The 18,915-nt window shown below is 38.6% G+C and overlaps 1 protein-coding gene across 1 annotated transcript in view; it reads left to right on the top strand.

Moving 5' to 3' along the window:
- LOC136864220 (ras GTPase-activating-like protein IQGAP1) overlaps positions 1-18,915 on the top strand; it is a 565,781-nt gene that overhangs the window by 250,894 nt on the left and 295,972 nt on the right. The window contains exon 14 of the mRNA XM_068226153.1: positions 16,029-16,163. Coding sequence (XP_068082254.1) covers positions 16,029-16,163 — 135 coding nt within the window. The remainder of the gene's footprint in view (positions 1-16,028; positions 16,164-18,915) is intronic.

The following is an 18,915-nucleotide window of genomic DNA, read 5'->3' on the forward strand; positions in this document are numbered from 1 at the left end:
TGGTAAGCATTTGCTGGACTTATGGGTTTACCATTTACGAATACGTTAAGCATAAGGCTATTCACCGCTACACATGGGAGGCTAGAGGTACTAGATCTATAATAGACTATATTAACCGACTTTGAAATCAGGATGTCTGTTAGGAATGTACGGGTTTTTCAGGGATTTTTAGACGATATGTACCCCTATCTGATCTGTAGTGAACTAAATATCTCTAGGCCTAGGGTAGAGAATGTGAAATCTGTCTGCAAACAAATAAGGGTAGAAAGTCTCCAGGACGAAGAAATTAGACATAAGTACATGGATATAATTAGTAAGAAATTTTGAAAAGTGGACAGAAAGCAGGTTCACGATATAGAAAGAGAATGGGTGGCATACAGGGATGCTGTTGTAGAAACAACAAGGGAATGCCTAGGAACAACTGTGGGTAAAGACGGGAAAAAGCGAACATCTTCGAGGAATGATGAAGTAAGAGCAACTTGTAAACGTAAAAAGAAGGCTTATCAGAAATTGCTCCAAACAAGGGCTGATGCAGACAGGGAAACAGAGCGAAACAAATAGTTGTTGAATCCAAAAAGAAGTCTTGGGAAGATTTTGGTAACCTGGAAGGGCTAGGTCAAGCAGTAATAAAGAATCTTAGGAAGGGAGGGGAAAAAGGAAATGAACAGTGTTTTGGGTAATTCAGGTGAACTTTAAGTCGATCCCAACGAATCGCTGGACAGGTGCAGGGAATATTTTGAAAATCTTCTCAATGTAAAAGGAAATCTTCTTGATGGTGTCGCGAACAACCAACTTATGGGGGGGAAGAAAATTATGTTGGTGAAATTATGCTCGAGGAAGTGGAAAGGATGGTAAATAATCTCCATTGTCATAAAGCAGCAGGAATAGATGAAATTAGACCTGAAATTGTGAAGTATAGTGGGAAGGCAGGGATGAAATGGCTTCATAGAGTAGCAAGATTAGCATGGAATGTTGGTAAGGTACCTTCAGATTGGACAAAAGCAGTAATTGCACCTATCTATAACCAAGGGAACAGGAAGGATTGCAACAACTGAGGTATCTCATTGGTTAGTATATCAGGCAAAGTATTCACTGGCATCTTGGAAGTGAGGGTGCTATCAGTGGTTGAGAGGAAGTTGAACACCAGTGTTGTATCAGACCACAGAGGGGCTGTCAGGATCAGATTTTCAGTATGCGTCAGGTAATTGAAAAATGCTACAAGAGGAATAGACAGCTGTGTTTGTTTCGTAAATCCAGAGAAAGCATATGACAGGGTACCGACGGTAAAGATGTTCGCCATACTGAGGGAATATGGAATAAAGGGTAGATTATTAAAATCAATCAAAGGCATTTATGTTGACTATTGGGCTGCAGTGAGAATTGATGGTAGAATGAGTTCTTGGTTCAGGGTACTTACAGGGGTTAGACAAGGCTGTAATCTTTCACCTTTGTTCTTTGTAGTTTACATGGATCATCTGCTGAAAGGTATAAAGTGGCAGGGAGGGATCAGTTAGGTGGAAATGTAGTAAACAGTCTGGCCTATGCTGACAACTTGGTCTTAATGGCAGATTGTGCCGAAAGCCTGCAGTCTAATATGTTTGAACTTGAAAATACGTGAGAATTAGCCTCTAGAAAATTAAATTGATGTCAGTAGATAAGAAATTCAACAGAATTGAATGTCAGATTGGTGGTAGAAAGGTGGAACAGGTAGATAATTTCAATTATTTAGGTTGTGTGTTCTCCCAGAATATAGTGAGAGATATTGAATCAACGTGTAGTAAAGCTAATGCAGTGAGCTCGCAGTTGCGATCAACAGTATTCTGTAAGAAGGAAGTCAGCTCCCTGACAAAATTATCTTTACATTGGTGTGTTTTCAGACCAACTTTGCTTTATGGGAGCAAAATCTAGGTGGACTCAGAATATCTTATTCATAAGTAACAGACACAAAAGTAGTGAGAATGATTGCTGGTACAAACAGGGGGAACAGTGGCAGACTCGGAATGAGGAGATAAAGGCTAATTTAAGAATGCACTCGATGGATGAAGCTGTACACATAAACCCACTTCGGCGGTGGAGTCATATTAGGCAAGTGGAAGAAGATAGGTTACCTAGGAGGATATTGGATTCTGTTATGGAGGGTAAGAAGAGTAGAGGGAGACCAAGTCAACGATGGTTAGACTCGGTTTATTACGATTAACGATAAGAGGTATAGAACTAAATGAGACCAAAGCACCAGTTGCAAATAGAGGGTTGTGGCAACGTTCAGTAAATTCAGAGAGGCTTGCAGACTGATCGCTGAAAGGCATAATGGTCTATGATGTATGTATGTACAGGGAATAAAAATACACAGTACGGTGTTTTATTGCTTGTTTTATGTCATCAACAAAAACAGAATTCAAGAATTACAACAAGATCCAGCAAATAAATTTCAAACCAAAATAAAGAAGCAACCAAAACACTTTATTCTCACAAAATAAGAAAAAGAAAGCCTCACAATCAGAAACCTTGAACTTCCCACACAAAGAGCCCTTCCCAAAATACACAAAAACTCATTTCCCATTAGACCAATAGGAAATTTCAAAGATGCGCAAAGTTACCAAATCAGCAAACAACTCAACCAAATTCTAAAATTTAAAAATATCTCGCTTAAAGAAGAGAAGTTGATTCAAAACAGCCTAGAAGTAATTATGGAACTAAATAAACTTAAAACAATGGGGAGCACACAAATGATATACTTCGACATCACCAACATGTTCACCAATTTACCAATAGATGTATCTGTTAAAATTATAGAAAACCATCTAAAAGATAACCACTTGACTACAAGAAACAAAAGAAATAGTTAACCTTCTTAAAACAGCATTAAACCATAATTGCTTTACATTCAATGACAAAATCTGTTGTCAAAAAGAAAGTTTAGCCATGGGCTCATCATTTGTTAGGGTTTGGGACACCTTCTGTGCCCTCTATCGGTTTATCGTTCAGTGACTGAGACTAACAGAGAGTTGTCTATCTGTAAAAACCAAAGAGTATGTACTAATATTTCCAAGAGAATTTTTTCTTACTTCATGCTGCTAGTATCCACATCACAAGAGAGTATCAACATCACAGCAAACGGCAGATGAGTAGATCACATTCTATTTATTCCGAAATAGTTAATTAGGAAAGTTGTTGTTAAAGAATGTTGAATGAAGAGGGTTGTGGTAAAGGGAAGCATGCCTATTGAGAAATGGTGAAGTTTACGATCTCACAAATTGAAGGTTATAAGTGCATGGTATCTTAGAAGTCGAGCGCAGCCATCTCGAATATTTATACATATGTAATCTGGTGGTATACGAAGGTCATCCACGAATCAGTAAGGTAAAAGTGCTGCCTTCTATCGCCAAGCAATAATTACATAAGATTCATAAACATCTGTTGGCGCACACTCACAAACTTCTCCATCATTGCTATACTAGCCCACTCGAGGTCAACTTTCTCTTGAGTTTCACGATGACAGAGAATGAACAGCTTCTTAAAAAACTTAAAAAGGACACGAAGGACCCACCGGTCATATGTTACAAGTTTGTCCACCTACCTGAATGAAGTTAACAACTCGACGGAACAGGATGAAATAGCTCATGCTCTTGACCGCTTACTAGACACTCTACAAAAGCTATTAATCCTATACGAACAAGTACGCGATTTGTTGAATGATGATGATGAGTATGAGACAGATGCACAGGATTGCAAGCAATATATTGCTTGCAAACTCCAAACGTGCAATACGGAAGGCCACCAATCTCATTTGAGGAAAGCGTGAGGACACCACTCAAGCCACCGTTGATTCCATTACACATCCTCCAATCACTCAAGTCATTAACGTACCTACTATCAGACTTGAACTTTTCACAGGCGATATCGAGACATGGCACAGGTTCTGTGTACAGTTCCAGGCTTCTGTGAACTACAACGCGTGTCTTTGAACCATAAACAAACACATGTATCTTCGAGGTTACCTAGAGGTTGAACCTAAACTCCTGGTTGATGGAATAGCGTACACGGCAGATAACTATGACCGAATGAAGCTGATTCTTCTTTCAAAATACGGCGACACAGACCAAATTCTACAAAGCCACTTAGATATCTTGGAAAATTTAGAACCTGCCACCTCGGATAGCCCAGCGATGTTAAACACAACTTACATTGAGTGTTATCGATGACTGGAAGCACTAAGGGCACTAGGGGAAAACATAGACTCATTCAGATGGATATTAGCACCCAAACTGCTGAGAGCATTCCCAGAAGACCTTTGCCGCCGCTAGCTCATTCATGCAAAAATAAATGGCTTACAGGAAGGAAAACTTCCCTGTTTAATGGAATTTCTAAATGAAGGTATACAAGGAGCTCTAGCCACTCAAAGGATACGTGTTGATGCTACTCAACTACTGAACTACATGCAAACGGCAGCTACTCTTCAAGTGAATACAAAGACCACGAAGAGCAAGAAAGGGGTCAATTCAACACTACAGCTATTCTGCATGTATTGCAAGAAGAATTCCGGACATTGGGGTCAATACTGGCAACAAATGAAAGATATCCAGTCAAGAACCGAACAACTGAGAGCTACAATTCGTTGTTTTCTATGCTTAAGGCGAGGCCACAACAAATGAGGGGAGGCATTTTGCACTAAATTTAAAGAGCAAGACGATGTCTCTATCTGCAACAGAAATGACAGCTTGCAGGCTTCAGTTGGCAAGATTTCAGTTAAGACTTCAAACTTCACTCCATATGGATCAAAGGCCCAACAGGGAGAAACAAACTTACTATTGGAAGATTGCGACTTCAAAACAGCCAATTAGAGTGTCACCTTCACTGGTCCTGCTTTCCACAATTTTCGGGCACATAGTGGGAACAGATCGAGTGCAATAGTCAAACCATAGTACATCACATTTCAATGCACTAAGACGCGATATAGGACAACGTCGTTACAGTTCTGGGAGCTCGAGTCTATCGGGATACAACAGAAAGCCACCAGTGTGTCCCTGGCGAAAGATAAGCGTATTCTTCAGGAGTTTCATGACAGTTGTTGCATTAAAGATGGAAGGAGAGTAATGCCACTTCCTAGCAAGAATGATGTTCAGTTTTCAAGTATTTCCCCCACAGCAAGAAAACTGTTTCAAGCTCTAGAAATGAGACTAAAGAGAGATTGTGATTTCCATGACATGTATCACTTTTGTAACGACCAGATAGGGAACATGCCTTCAAACGATTCATCTGAAAATGTGTTCTACTTGCCACATTATGCCGTGAAGAAGAAAACTGGTGATGTTACTAAGTTCAAGATTGTATCTGAGATGTCATAGCATGAAAAGGGGTCACCGTCATCAAATGATGCCCTAGAGACTGGATCAAACTTACTGCCTAAAATTCTTCGTACCGTATTACGTTTTCGACAGTATCCTATTGCAATTGTTTGACGGAAGCCAAGCATTTCTCCAACTTTATCTAAATGAGAAAGACAGCATCTTAACTAGATTTCTGTGGTATCACATAATTTCAGATGCCCATGGAGACTATCAGGTGACGGAAGAGATCATTGCATATCGCTTTATACGCCTTCCCTTCAGCCTCGCAAGCTGCTCATCCTATTTTCCGCCACTTTAAGGGAATTAGCTTCACTTCATAAGGAAACGTACCCATTAGCGACAGCTCTTATTGACAGATTGACCTTTATGGATGATTTCACAATCAGCCTAGAAGATAATGAAGTGAACACAACCTACTAAAGGTTGAATAGTCTTCTGAAACTGATAACCTCCACCCCTTGTGCCACCCCCCCCCCCCTCTCTCTCTCTCTCTCTCTCTCTCTCTCTCATACAGTGGGCTACAAACTCAATACCATTTAACGAAAGATGGAAAACAGACTGTAGGGAAAGAAAAAAACAGAACTACTGTTCTTGGAGTTTGTTGGGATACAGATATAAATTCCCTGAAATTTGATTTCAAGCACATCCTAGAACATCTGGCAGAAAAGCCTGGAACCAAACAGTGTTTTAAAGGTAACGGCAAAATTCAATGATCTCTTAAGTCTACTTGCACTGGTACTCATCACGGCGAAGATCATCTTTCAAGGCACTTGGCGTCGGAGACTCGCATGGGAAGAAATTCTCCCACCAGATCTGGCACAAAGATAGCAACGTTGGTTGTCAGAACTACTTCACTTATCACCAATATAAGTTTTGCGATGGATTGGCATTTCCAAAACCAAAAAGAACACTGAGATACATGTATGCTGTGATGCAAGTGAGAAAGCTTATGGTGCTGTACTATATTCGAGGTCAGAGTCTGATATGTTTTGTATGCCTTGTTTGCAGCAAGGCACGACTAGCTCCTGTGAAGAAAGTAACGATTCCCAGATTAGAATTACTTGCTGCTCTGATTGGTACACGCCTCCTCTACTACTTCTGAACAGAGACCGATCTCAGCACAAAGGCCACACTATGGAGGGACAGTAAGATAATGCTTGGTTGGATTAGCAGTGACCCAAATAGTGGAAACCTTTCGTTGCTAACAGGGTTAATGAAATCCTAAGCTACACAGCCCCTAGTCAATGGCCAGTTTTTTTTTCTTCTTTTTTTTTTCAGAATGGCGCCCGGTAATGACAATGTAGTGTTTTATCCTCCGAGTAAATTAACCGTAAAATGTGACTAAAAGTGTGGAAAATATCGAAGATTAGTGAAAAATGGAGTGTTGTGTGATTCATGTGATCGATGGTGGCATTATAAGTGCGGAAATATCCTTAGAGACGTAAAAACTAATGAAAATGTTGACTGGATTTGTGAGCTGTGTGTTCGGAATGTTGTAGTTGGCGACGGCGTTGACGATGAAGCACCGAAAACAGTCGATGAGGAATATAAAAGTGCATTAGAAATGATAAACATTCTACAAAAGGACAATGAGGCTCTTAAAGTTTAAAATCAAGAATTAAAAGAGACTGCTATCGCTAGAATTTGGGACTGACCATTCTTCGACTGATATACCGGTACCAGTAACAAATTCGAGCACGTGGTGTCAAGTAGTTCGTGGATGGCCGGCTAAGGAGAAATCTACAACTGAATTTCCGAAAATAAACATCAGATCTGGAAGAAAGTGATCGCGCGCGTGAAACCAAATCATCGCGATCCGTTGTCGTGCTGAGGTTAAAATTTAGGCCTAGATTTCAGATTCAAGACCCAGTTAGGCCTAAATCAGCAAAGGTAGTTGTGTTTGGTGATAGCCAAGGAAGGGGAATTGCGGCAGTGATTAACGACGAGAATATAGCAGCAACCGGAGAAATATATCCAGGAGCTTCTATCAGCAGTGTCATGGAAAATGTATAAGAAGCAACTAGGAATTTCGGGAGCGGCAATGCAGTGCTTATCATCGGTGGGACGAACGACGTAGCTCACGACGACGCCAAGAATGTAAGATCACAACTTAAACATACACTAGGGAAGCTGACCTACACTAACGTCTTTGTAGTGAACGTGCCCCACAGGCATGATTTGAGTAGAGACTCGTGTGTGAACATTGAAGTGGACAAGGTCAATACAGATATTGTTAAAATTTGTAAATATTTTCGGAATACTCCGGTTATTGAATGCAGCAGTTTCGAGAGATACTGTTCTACAAAACATGGCTTCCATCTAAACAATTAAGGTAAACGAAAGATAGCAAATATTGTTCTAGATTTTATTAATCTTAGGATCTGTACTGTAAAACAGGCAACTCCCTTGAGTTATAATACTGACCAGGAAAACTAGTAGAAAGTGCCAGCTGTACTTCAAGCTGGCTCAGTCAACTAGAAAATGAAACTCAGGAAAGTAAGGAATTTCAAGTCACCCAATTGCAACAGTCAAGTTTTAGGGAGGAAGGGGGTCTGAGATTGCTCTTGGTAAACTGTCAAAGTGTAGTAAATAAACAATTAAAATTCGGTACATTGATGGAATCTTATGAGACTGATGTGGTGATAGGAGTGGAATTGTGGTTGAGAGAAGGGGTGGGTAATAGAGAAGTATTTCCAGAAGGGTACACAGTCTATCGTAGAGACCGAGGAGATAAAAAGGGAGGGGGGGGGGGTGTTTATTCTGGTGAAGGAAACTTATTGTTCACATGAATGGTTTACCAATGAAAGGGATGAAATATTAGGGATAAAATTAGTTTGTGATAATACGAAGGAGGTGGGAATTATAGGAACTTACAGGCCTGGAAGAGAGGAAAGAGACATGGAAATATTTGAGAAAATAATAGGTTATACTCATAAAGACAATAATAATGATATGGTAATAATTGGGGGAGATCTAAATTTGCCTGAAGTTGAATGGAATGGAGCTGCAAGTGAAGCCCATGAACAGAAACTGGCAAATAAGTTAATTTGGGAGGGAGGATTTACACAAGTAGTACAAGAACCGACTCGTCTCAATAACTTACTACATGTATTCTTGGTTAAACCATGGAAAATAGTTGATAAAACGGAGGTAATTGAAGGAATAGGAGACCATAAGGCTGTAATAATGGATGTAGGACTCGTACCAAAAAGGCTTATTAAGAGGGTTACACAAGACAAGAAATTGTACAGAAAAACTAAGGTTGATGAATTTGGGACTTACCTTAAATCACAATTCAGTTGTTGGATAAGTGAAGGGTGTAATGTGGATACACTTTGGGCTAAATTTAAAGGAATCATTTGGGAAGGAGAGAAGAGATTTGTACCTGTTAAGAAGGGTAAAATGTCAGACCCTGTTTGTTATACAAGGGAAATAAGAAAATTAAAAAGAAAATGTAGAATAGTAAACAGGAAAATCAAAGAGGGTAGGGAGAGTAGAGAAACTAGAAAACAGCTAATGAGGAAACTGAATAGAGTGAAAAAGGGAGCAAAAGAGAATTATATGAATGGTATACTTAAAGAGGGTAATGACCACAAAGGGAAATGGAAAAAGCTGTATTCATATATCAGGAATCAAAAAGGAAAAGGAATCCAAATTCCTACAATGGTGGGAGAAGGGGGCGAACACTATTTAACAGATACTGAGAAAGCAAACCTATTTAGTAGGGAATTCAGAGATTCAGTAGATGATTGTCAGGAGTTGGAAACCGAAACAGAAGATAGAGAGGGAGAGACACAGAGGGAAACAAGAAGCTTCTCATTCACAAATGAAGATATTTTCAGAGAAATCCAACTGCTTCAGCAAGTAAAAGCAGCAGGAAGTGTTCAAATTACTGGGGAGGTATTAAAGACAATGGGGTGGTAAATAGTGCCTTATTTAAAATTTCTCTTTGACTATGTCATAAATAATAGTGTAATACCAAAAGAATGGAAGGAATCTATATAATACCAATTTATAAAGGAAAGGGCGATAAAAGGAAACCAGAGAACTACAGACCAATCAGCCTGACCAATATAGTTTGTGAAATACTGGAGAGTTTAATATCAAAGTACATCAGAGGGGTATGTGATGATAAAAATTGGTTCATGAGGAGCCAGTATGGATTTCGAAAGAAATTTTCTTGTGAGGCAGAACTGGTGGGATTTCAGCAGGACATATCAGATCAGTTGGATTCAGGAGGTCAGTTAGATTGCATAGCCATAGATCTTTCCAAGGCCTTTGATAGAGTGAAACATGGAATATTGTTAAAGAAATTGGAGGGGATAGGATTGGATGTAAGGGTTACATGTTGGATAAAAACATTTCTAAATTGAAGGGTTCAGAAAGTCAAAGTAGGAAATAATGTATCGCAGGAAGAGAAAGTTTAGAAGGGAATTGCACAGGGTAGTATAATCGGTCCGTTACTTTTCTTAATATACGCAAATGATTTAGAGAACAGTATAACATCAAAAATAAGATTGTATGCAGATGACATAATTGTTTATAGGGATATAAACAACAATGAGGATTGTTCAGAATTACAAAGGGACCTTGAAAGTATCCAACAATGGGTTGAAGAAAATAATATGAAGGTTAATGGAGGCAAATCGACTGTTACAACTTGTACAAACAGGAGCTTTAAAACTGAATTTGAATATACTTTGGATGAGGTAGTTATCCCAAGAGATGGCAAGTGCAAATACTTAGGTGTGAGATTTGAAAGTAATTTGCACTGGAAGGGTCATGTTGATGACATTGTTGGGAAAGCATACAGATCGTTACATGTCATAATGAGGCCACTTAAAGGATGCAACAAAGAATTAAAAGAATAAAGTTATTTGAGTATGGTTCGTCCATTATTGGAATATGCAAACAGTGTTTGGGATCCTCACCAAGAATACCTAATAAAAGAAATAGATAGTGTGCAGAGGAAAGTAGCAAGATTTGTAACAGGGCATTTCAGGAGAAAGAGTGGTGTATCAGAAATGTTAAAGGAACTTGGGTGGGAAACTTTAAGTAAGAGAAGGGAGAAATTTACTCGGAGGATAAAACACTACATTGTCATTACCGGGCGCCATTCTGAAAAAAAAAGAAGGATTTATAGTCCAAAAAGGGCAAACCACATGAGGACACTATGGTCAAGGAAATTATTAGTTCACTGGAGGGTAGCATTGTAGAAGTAGAGAAATTGAGGGTAACAAGAAGCAAAGCAACAAACCCGATAGAGGTTAAAAACAAAAAATAACTAGAATTGAGACTAAGATGTGTGAACATAGGGGAATATTTGAATAAGGTAGGAAACGAAGAGGTGAAGCAATTAATGACCGAAATCGACACTATTACCTTTGTTGAGAGTTAGATTGCACCGGGATACGAAGTCCATGTGGACGGTTTTAAAATATACAACGAGGCTAGAGATAGGAGAGTTTCGATGGACAGGTATCCTGGTGGAATACTAACCCTGATCAGAGTGGTATACAGGAGAAAATTGAGCTTGTAGAAACAGAAATGGAAGAATTGTTTGGATAATAATAAAGACAAACAGAAAGGGTGAAATAAACTTATGTCTTGGTTTTGTCTACAACCTTCTGGAAGGTTCCCCATTTGCAACAAAGACTTTTTCTTTGAGTTGGGAATGGAAATAAACTGATTAAGGAATATGTTTGAAGATGTAGGTACAATGCTTATGGGAGAATTCAGTGCGAGGGTTGCAGATTGAAAACTTGTGTATGGTAAAAAGGTAGCGGCAAATGTAGTTAATAAGAGAACAAGTCAAGATAAGGGTATTATAGGTATGGTGATAAATTATTAGAACCATGTAGTACGGAAGAACTGTATATCCTGAATGGGTGGTGGCCAGGAGATGAAGTGGGTAACTTGATATATATAACAAATGGGAGGCAGTGATATAGACCTAGTTTTAGTTTCAAAAGAGGCATTACCACTCGTCAAAAGGATAACACTCAAAGACTTGGCAGAATCTAACCACTTATCAATTATCATCAAATTGATAAGTAGGGAAGAGCATACTGTGGTTTGTTATCATGGTAATATTAAAAAGAGATTAATGTCAAAATATAGATGGAGGGATGACCTCAGCAAAGATTTTGAGGATTATTTTAAAGGGAGGGAGTTCCAAATTATGAAAGTAGGGATAAGTCTTACAATTGAAAATAACCAATTAGATGCATCAATTCAGATTATAGAAAATACTATATTGACAACAGGTGAAGGGAACAGGGTTGTCAAGAAATACTGGGTGGTACAATGAAGAATGCAGAAAGAAAAGGGTGGAAGTAACGAAAGCTTTAAAATCGTACAGGAAGGTAAAGGGTCTTGAAGCAAGAATTGCTTTTGTAGCAAACTAAAAGAGTATAGAGAGCTATTAATAAACACAAAGTATTCATGGCAGAAGAAACAAGCTGAAAATTTAAACAAAGATTCCAAAAGAAAGGACAGTAATAAAAGTGTGGAATAGAATAAACCAAGTCTGCAGAGACTGAAAAAGTACAGCACAAACAGTACAGAAATGGGGAATGGATCGAGCATTTCAGACGGCTATTAGATCAGGAGGATAATTGGAAACCCAACACAGAAAAGACTGGCATCTCTTGAGGACCAGGGTACTTTTCTGCCTGCCTTAGACCAGGAGATTTCAATTAGTGAAGTAAAAGATTTAATAGAGAACGGGCAAAAGGGTAAATCTGGAGAAATTTCCGATATTAATAATTAATTGTGGAAAGAAGTAAAAACAATTTTATCCTCGAAAGTATAGTAAAAATATTTAAGAAGATATTTGAAGGAGCGGGAGTACTAAAATCATGGCAGGAGGGAGTTATTTGCCGTATATGTAAGAAACGGGGGTAAAAGATCAAAAACAGGTAACAAGAGAGCGATAACGTTACTTGATTCTCTAAGTAAGATTTATACAGGGATATTGGCAAAAAGACTAACGAATTGGGCAGAGGGGTGCTCAGTCATGTCGGGATTCCAGGCAGGATTTATGAAGGGTATGAGGGCTAGTGACTACGTAATGGTTGTAAAACATTAATGGATAAAAACATGAACAAGAAATGAGGCAAATTGTACATCATGGCAATCGATTTAGAGAAAGCTTTTGACTCGGTGAGCAGACGGGCTGTAGTCTATAAGTTGAGCCATCTCAGAGTATCAAGGAAGATAAGGGCAATTGAAAATATGTATGAGGAGTTTAAGTATTCGATCAGAGTGAAAGATGGGGGTAGTAGTGGGAGAGGTTTCTTCAAAACTGTCTCTCAAACAAGGTTGCAATGCTAAGACTTTCCACGCTACAAACACAGAATGTCTTCACTCTGGCAATACCTCGCCGCATATTCCGTCCACCAGTACCTAGCACATCATTCTATCAAATAGCGATTCATTCCTCATCGGGCGGCTTGGTGGGGAGGATGGTTGGCACTACAAAACGATGCCTGGGGTAGGTGTTAGGCAAGGCTTAACACCATTATAGTAAATATTGAAGCTGCCATCAACTCATGACCCATCTCTCAGAATGAAGACGAAGCAGAAGCTCTGACTCCTGCCCATTTCTTGACCGGATAATGATTAACCACCATACCAACTGGACCAGAACCAGCATTAAGGACAAACCTGACAAAGGAGTTAGCAGTGCGACAATAGATCTCGAGGACTTCTGGAAGCGCAGGACTAAGGAATTCCTCATGGAGCTGTGGAGCTTTCACAAAGTTCGACGTCCTTGAGATAACAGACAGCAGCTGAGAGTTGGAGACATAGCACTCCTTCAACAAAACAACCAACACATGGAAGAAGGCCTGCATAGCGGAGATCCGAGTTGAAAGAGACGGAGTGATCAGAACCGTTATTCTTGAGGGTTCAAAGGGGATTGTGATAACTCGTCCAGTGCAGCTGGTCATGCCCCTGGAGTTGACCAGGGTGGGGAGGATGTTAGGGATTGAGACGCCCTCTGTGCCCTCTATTGGTTTATCGTTCAGTGACTGTGACTAGTAGAGAGTTATCTGTAAAAACCAAAGAGTATGTACTAATAATAAAAGGATTTGTTTATAGCTTGTAAACGGTCGTTACTCGTGTGGAACAAAATATAATAATACCATGATCAGGTATTACAGCAAACATTTCTCTAAATAACTTCGGAAACAATTTATTAACAAGCTAGCATTCTAAAGGAATTTTACACTGAAGCAGATTTGTAGAAGGCGCATTCTGCATGTACGATAATTATGTCACACATGCACAATTATTAAACACACTAAATTATTTACACAAGTCAATCAGGTTCACAATGGAACCGGAAACAAACAAGAAAAGAAACATTTTTGACATCACAATCAGTAGGAATAATGACAACCTGTCATACAAATGATACAGAAAGCCCACTTAAACGTCACGCTCTATTGACAACGAATTGAACCACCCTTACACACACGGAAGTAGCAGGACTGACTATAATGATACATAGAGCTATTTGTATACCAATGAGCACAACCAATTTCAAAGAAGAGTTAAAAATTGTTAAGCAAATCGTGAAAGACAAATTGTTTTCATCTACGTTACCAAGACCACATTCAAAATACAAGGCCTGAAACTACCCTTTAAAATGAACAACACTCTACAAAAACACATCAGCGTATGCAGCCTAAACAAAAGAACCCGTGCATAGTTTAAAAAACGAAAGATTTGTAATAACTTACAAGAAATAATAATAGTGTCAACTACAATGACAATACTAGGAGTAAAGCACATGAAGGGAAAGTGCAGCATATCATTCACCTGACCAGGGTAGGGGAGTGACGTAATAGAGGGCTGTGGACTGGCAGTTGCTTGTATTCAAGCCAATGAAGGAGCAACAATTTTTCAAACGCCTTGCAGTGTACTGTGTGCTGGATTTGAAATGAGGCAGGACATCATTAAGATCAGTTCCAGATTTCAGATTCATGTGTGTTTGGATGGAAATAAACATAAATATGTATTTACAAACATTGAATACGACTTGATAGAATCTGATGTTTTTGTAAGAGTGAAACATGTCATTCTTTGTTTAAAAATGTGTATTTTTATTCCTTGTTTAATCATTTTTTTTTCCAGGTATGTTATGGTGTAATATTTATATTTAACTTGAGTGTTTGATAGACTGAAAAGCTTTTAAGTTAGATTGGAAAGGGAAGTGGCAAAGGAAACAGTCGCCAGAAAAATTTCTGGCATTGAAAAGATTATTCAAGTCTGGAATCATCACCCACAGATTCAGGACACTGTAGAAGCTTATATTAACAGTATGCCAAGCCGAATTGCAGCATTGTTAACAGCTAAAGGTGCCTTAACCAAGTATCAAGATGTTTGGCTTAGTTCTGCTTACTGAATATGTTTTGAAAACAATAATTCATATTAAGACTGTGTTTTATTTATCAATTACTAATACTCTTTAATGTTGAAGAAATTAAATCCCTTTATTTAGACAGATCAAAATAATCTTGGTAGCTTTTTAGACCTCTTAAACTCGTACTATGTTAAAAATTCAAGGTGGGTCTAATATTATGGCCAGGGACTGTAATGGGACTTGTTTAGCTCGTCTTGTCCATTAGGGAACAGTTCCCAAAGGCACTGGATGAGTCAACTCATCATTACTCAAATAATTTTGATACATGAGGAAACTCGTCATGCCATGTTCGATATTTTGCCTCTGTTTATATCCCTCCAGGTTCAAAAGCAGAAAGTTGCAGGCAATTGTTCAAGCAGATTGAGTCTCACTGTGGCTTGTTGGAAGGAAATGTTATTGTTACTGGGGGCTTCAACATTCCAAAAATTAAGGGTATGACAGTAGAAGCCAGTACAAATGCACATTATTTTAAACATAGTAACTTTGTGAATATTTTTTAATTAAAATTTTCAACTCCGTGCTAAACTCAAATGGGAAACCCTTGGTCTAACCTTGTCCAGTCACTTAGACATTAGTGTCACCAGGAGCACCTTCCTGCGTTACACATATGAATAATTCTTCTTCTTCTTCTCCTTCTTAGTCCACATTGGATCACTTTAATCAACCCCTTGGTTTGTCAATTTTTTGGTAGGAACTGTCTGAGCCTTGCAGTCCTCCCAGTACTTATGAATGCTGATAATTATATTCTGTCATGACACTGAAATGTCCACTGTAATTACAAGGAAGTCCAAATTGATTTAATTTACATAGATATCCAGTATTCAAATCGGAATCCCTTACACGACTCTAGCAGTGTGTATGTCAATGTAAACACATGAAACCCTTGAAAAACTCCTAATGGTTGGATTTCTTCCATTTTTATAACATTGTACAGGGTTACTGAGCACAATGTAATTATTGTCATGGATCAATTCTCAGATATTGAAACTAGTCAATAGTGAAAAGACAAATTTTCGAAAACAAGAACTACTTAAGCTATTGTGAAAGTTATTCAGATATAAAATGGAAGTTTTAAGTTTCCTTTCTGTAATTGATAGTCAAATTATTTACATTTTATATAATTCTTGCCATATTATTGACATTTCTTTGTTCTCTTTTATGTTTAACAGTTACGTTAGGCCTATTGGTAATGTTTAATATTTCACTTTGTTCATTGAGTTTGTTGTTAATTTTTTTTTTTTTTTTTTCAGAAAGATCTGACTTACAGTGACATCAAAGCAAGTATACAAGTTTTGACTCGGATAGCTGATATATCGTTGGCAGTAGACTCAAGGAATGCTGAACGTACATGGGATTGTCTTTACAATCCAGATGCACATTTCACTGTAAGTTAATTACCAAATATTTGTCTTACTTTTTTTTAGTGGTGATTATTGGAACTTGGGTCCTTACAACCTAATCTTTTAATGATGTATAAACATCCTCTGAAGTTCCCTAAAATGACCTAATGCATAATCATCAATTTATGTCATAATTCAGTGAATCCTCTTTAATTGACTTTCCCAAAATACAGACAAATATTCATACCCTGAAACAAATTCAAATGGTGTGGGAAGGATCTCTCCTTCTTGAACACACTCGGATGTGGGCACAGACAAAGACTTCCTGTCCCATGAGATTAAATCCCCAAGTTATGGATCCAGATTCTTCAAGATAACAAATGTTTTGAGATCAATTTTAGAAACTGCAGAATGTTCATATTTTGACAAAGACTGTGCCAAGGGAATCAAGCAGAGCCAAACATACTGATTTTTTTTTTCCAAGACAGCACAACGTACAAGAGCAAGCAAGTGGGGTTGTAATGCAATGGATTTTTCCCTCTATATACAGGGTGATTAATTTGAAAATACAGAGCAGTGTGCCGAGGATTAGGCGCGCTGGGAAGCGGAGACAGCGAGCGAGTGCCCACCATGACAAGCAGGCATAGTCGGCTCAAAGAAGCGGCATGATTACACCTATAGAAACTAAACGAAACTGAACTCGCCAGTTACATAGATGCTCTGGACAAATAAGTAAATGAATAAACAAATAAATAAATCAACTAGGAAATTAAACTGAACTCACCAGTATTTACAGACGATGCTGAAAGTGATCTCCTTCAGCTGCAATGCAAGCTTCACATCTTTTAATGAGATTTCGAAACACAGTTTGTAGTTCATGGACACCGATAGAACGCACACTGTTCCTAATTTTAGTTTTTAATTCTTCTGCAGTTTGAGGATTATTCCTGTAAACCTTTCCTTTAAGATTTCCCCATAGATAAAAATCACATGTGCTTACATCAGGCGAACGAGGGGGCCATAAGCCTTTACTGATGATCTGATCGTCATCGAACATTTCCCGTAATCATCGCATAGAGCTACACGCCGTTTGGGCCGTTGCACTATCCTGCTGGAAATAGCCGTACCTTTTCTCTTCTTCAGTCAGTTCAGCAAAAAATGGTTCCAGAATGTTGTGAATATAACGGTCAGAAGTAATCGTGTCCTGAAAAAATATCTGACCGATAATTCGTTGGGCACTGATAGCGCACCACACACCCACTTTCACATCGTGCAGAGGTCTCGGCTGTACAGTGTGCGGGTTGTCTGTATCCCAGATTCTATTGTTCTGTGAATTGACATATCTACTCAAATGAAACCAGACTTTGTCACTCATAAAAAGAAAGTTCGGATCCACAACACCGTCGTGGACACTATTTATTAGCGAATTGCAAAATCATATTCTTGCATTGAAATCTGTAGGCAGTATGTTATGGACTGAATGAGTCCGATAAGATCGTAAACGTAACATTTTTTTTTGGAAAAAGGTGAAATACCACTTGCGTGAGCTAATCTCCAAAGCGACTTATGTGGACTGACCTGGAGTCTTGCCTGTATATCTTCTAGCCTCTCTTGTGTGAGAGCTGTTCTCCTTTGCTTCTTTTTCTTATTGCTTACGGAACCAGTACTATGTCACTTGTAAACGAGCTGATGCACATAACGTTTTGGTGGTACTGTCGCACCGGGAAATTGTCTACGGAATTTTCGAAGACACCTTTTAACCGGTTTCTTCTTCTTGTGCAAATAACACTCGACCAAAAATATTCTTTGCTCTATAGTGTATTTAACCATCGTGATAATAACCTCACAACACACCTTAAAAGTCCAATATTTTCTAACTAACTGAGGGACAGAGTGCTAAACAGCTGCGCATGCAGTGAACATTTCTTATCTCGCCATGTTGACAGAAGCCATATGGAGCTCGCTCGGGACTTCCCACGGCATGCGAGAAGAAGTCGGAATACTTAAAATGTTCTCCCTGTACTAGAGGAATGGAATTAATTGCACGTAGTCTTAATGGGAGCCCCTCAAAGAAAGTGTTTTTTTCTTCATTATGCTGTATTAATAAGAATACAAATTGGGCACCATTCAGCAGAGTCTTCACTAATTCCTGTTGGTCATTGTTTCACTTACTCCTGAGGTGGAATGTCTCAGGCCCAGATTGTAAAATGCACACTATTCAACTATTCAACCACTGATCTGGATTTAGCTTAGTCATCCAGGTGGCAGTTCCCCTGTCCCTTGTTTACCTAGTCTTTTCTTAAATAACTGTGAAGAATTTGGCAATTTGTTGAATATCTCCTTGGTAAATTATTCAAGTCCCTAACTTCCCTTCCTATAAAAGAAAATTTGTCCCAATTTGTCTTCTTGAATTCCAACTTTATCTTCATATTGTGACCCTTCCTACTGTTAAGAATACCACGTGAACTTATTCATCTACTAATGCCATGCCATCCCCACCCACAGCTCCAAAAATACCCATTGTAACTTTGTAAATTCCAATGAATAATATAATTAACTGAAAAAATAAAATTATCTCCAGGTACTCCGGTTTTTCCCTGTCATCTTTCATTCCAGCAACACTCTCCCTTCTCATTCCATAGCATCTATCATTCATTAATAAATCGCTTTGGGAGTGGCGACCCCATCGTACTAAGAGCCTATATCTGCTTCATTCATTACATCCCTGACCCGGTCAATGACTGAAAAACAGGTTGTAGGTTTTAAATTTCATTTTTCAAATAAAATTACTCAAATT

Source organism: Anabrus simplex, chromosome 1 (genome assembly GCF_040414725.1).
Source record: "Anabrus simplex isolate iqAnaSimp1 chromosome 1, ASM4041472v1, whole genome shotgun sequence".
Taxonomy (NCBI): Eukaryota; Metazoa; Arthropoda; class Insecta; order Orthoptera; family Tettigoniidae; genus Anabrus; species Anabrus simplex.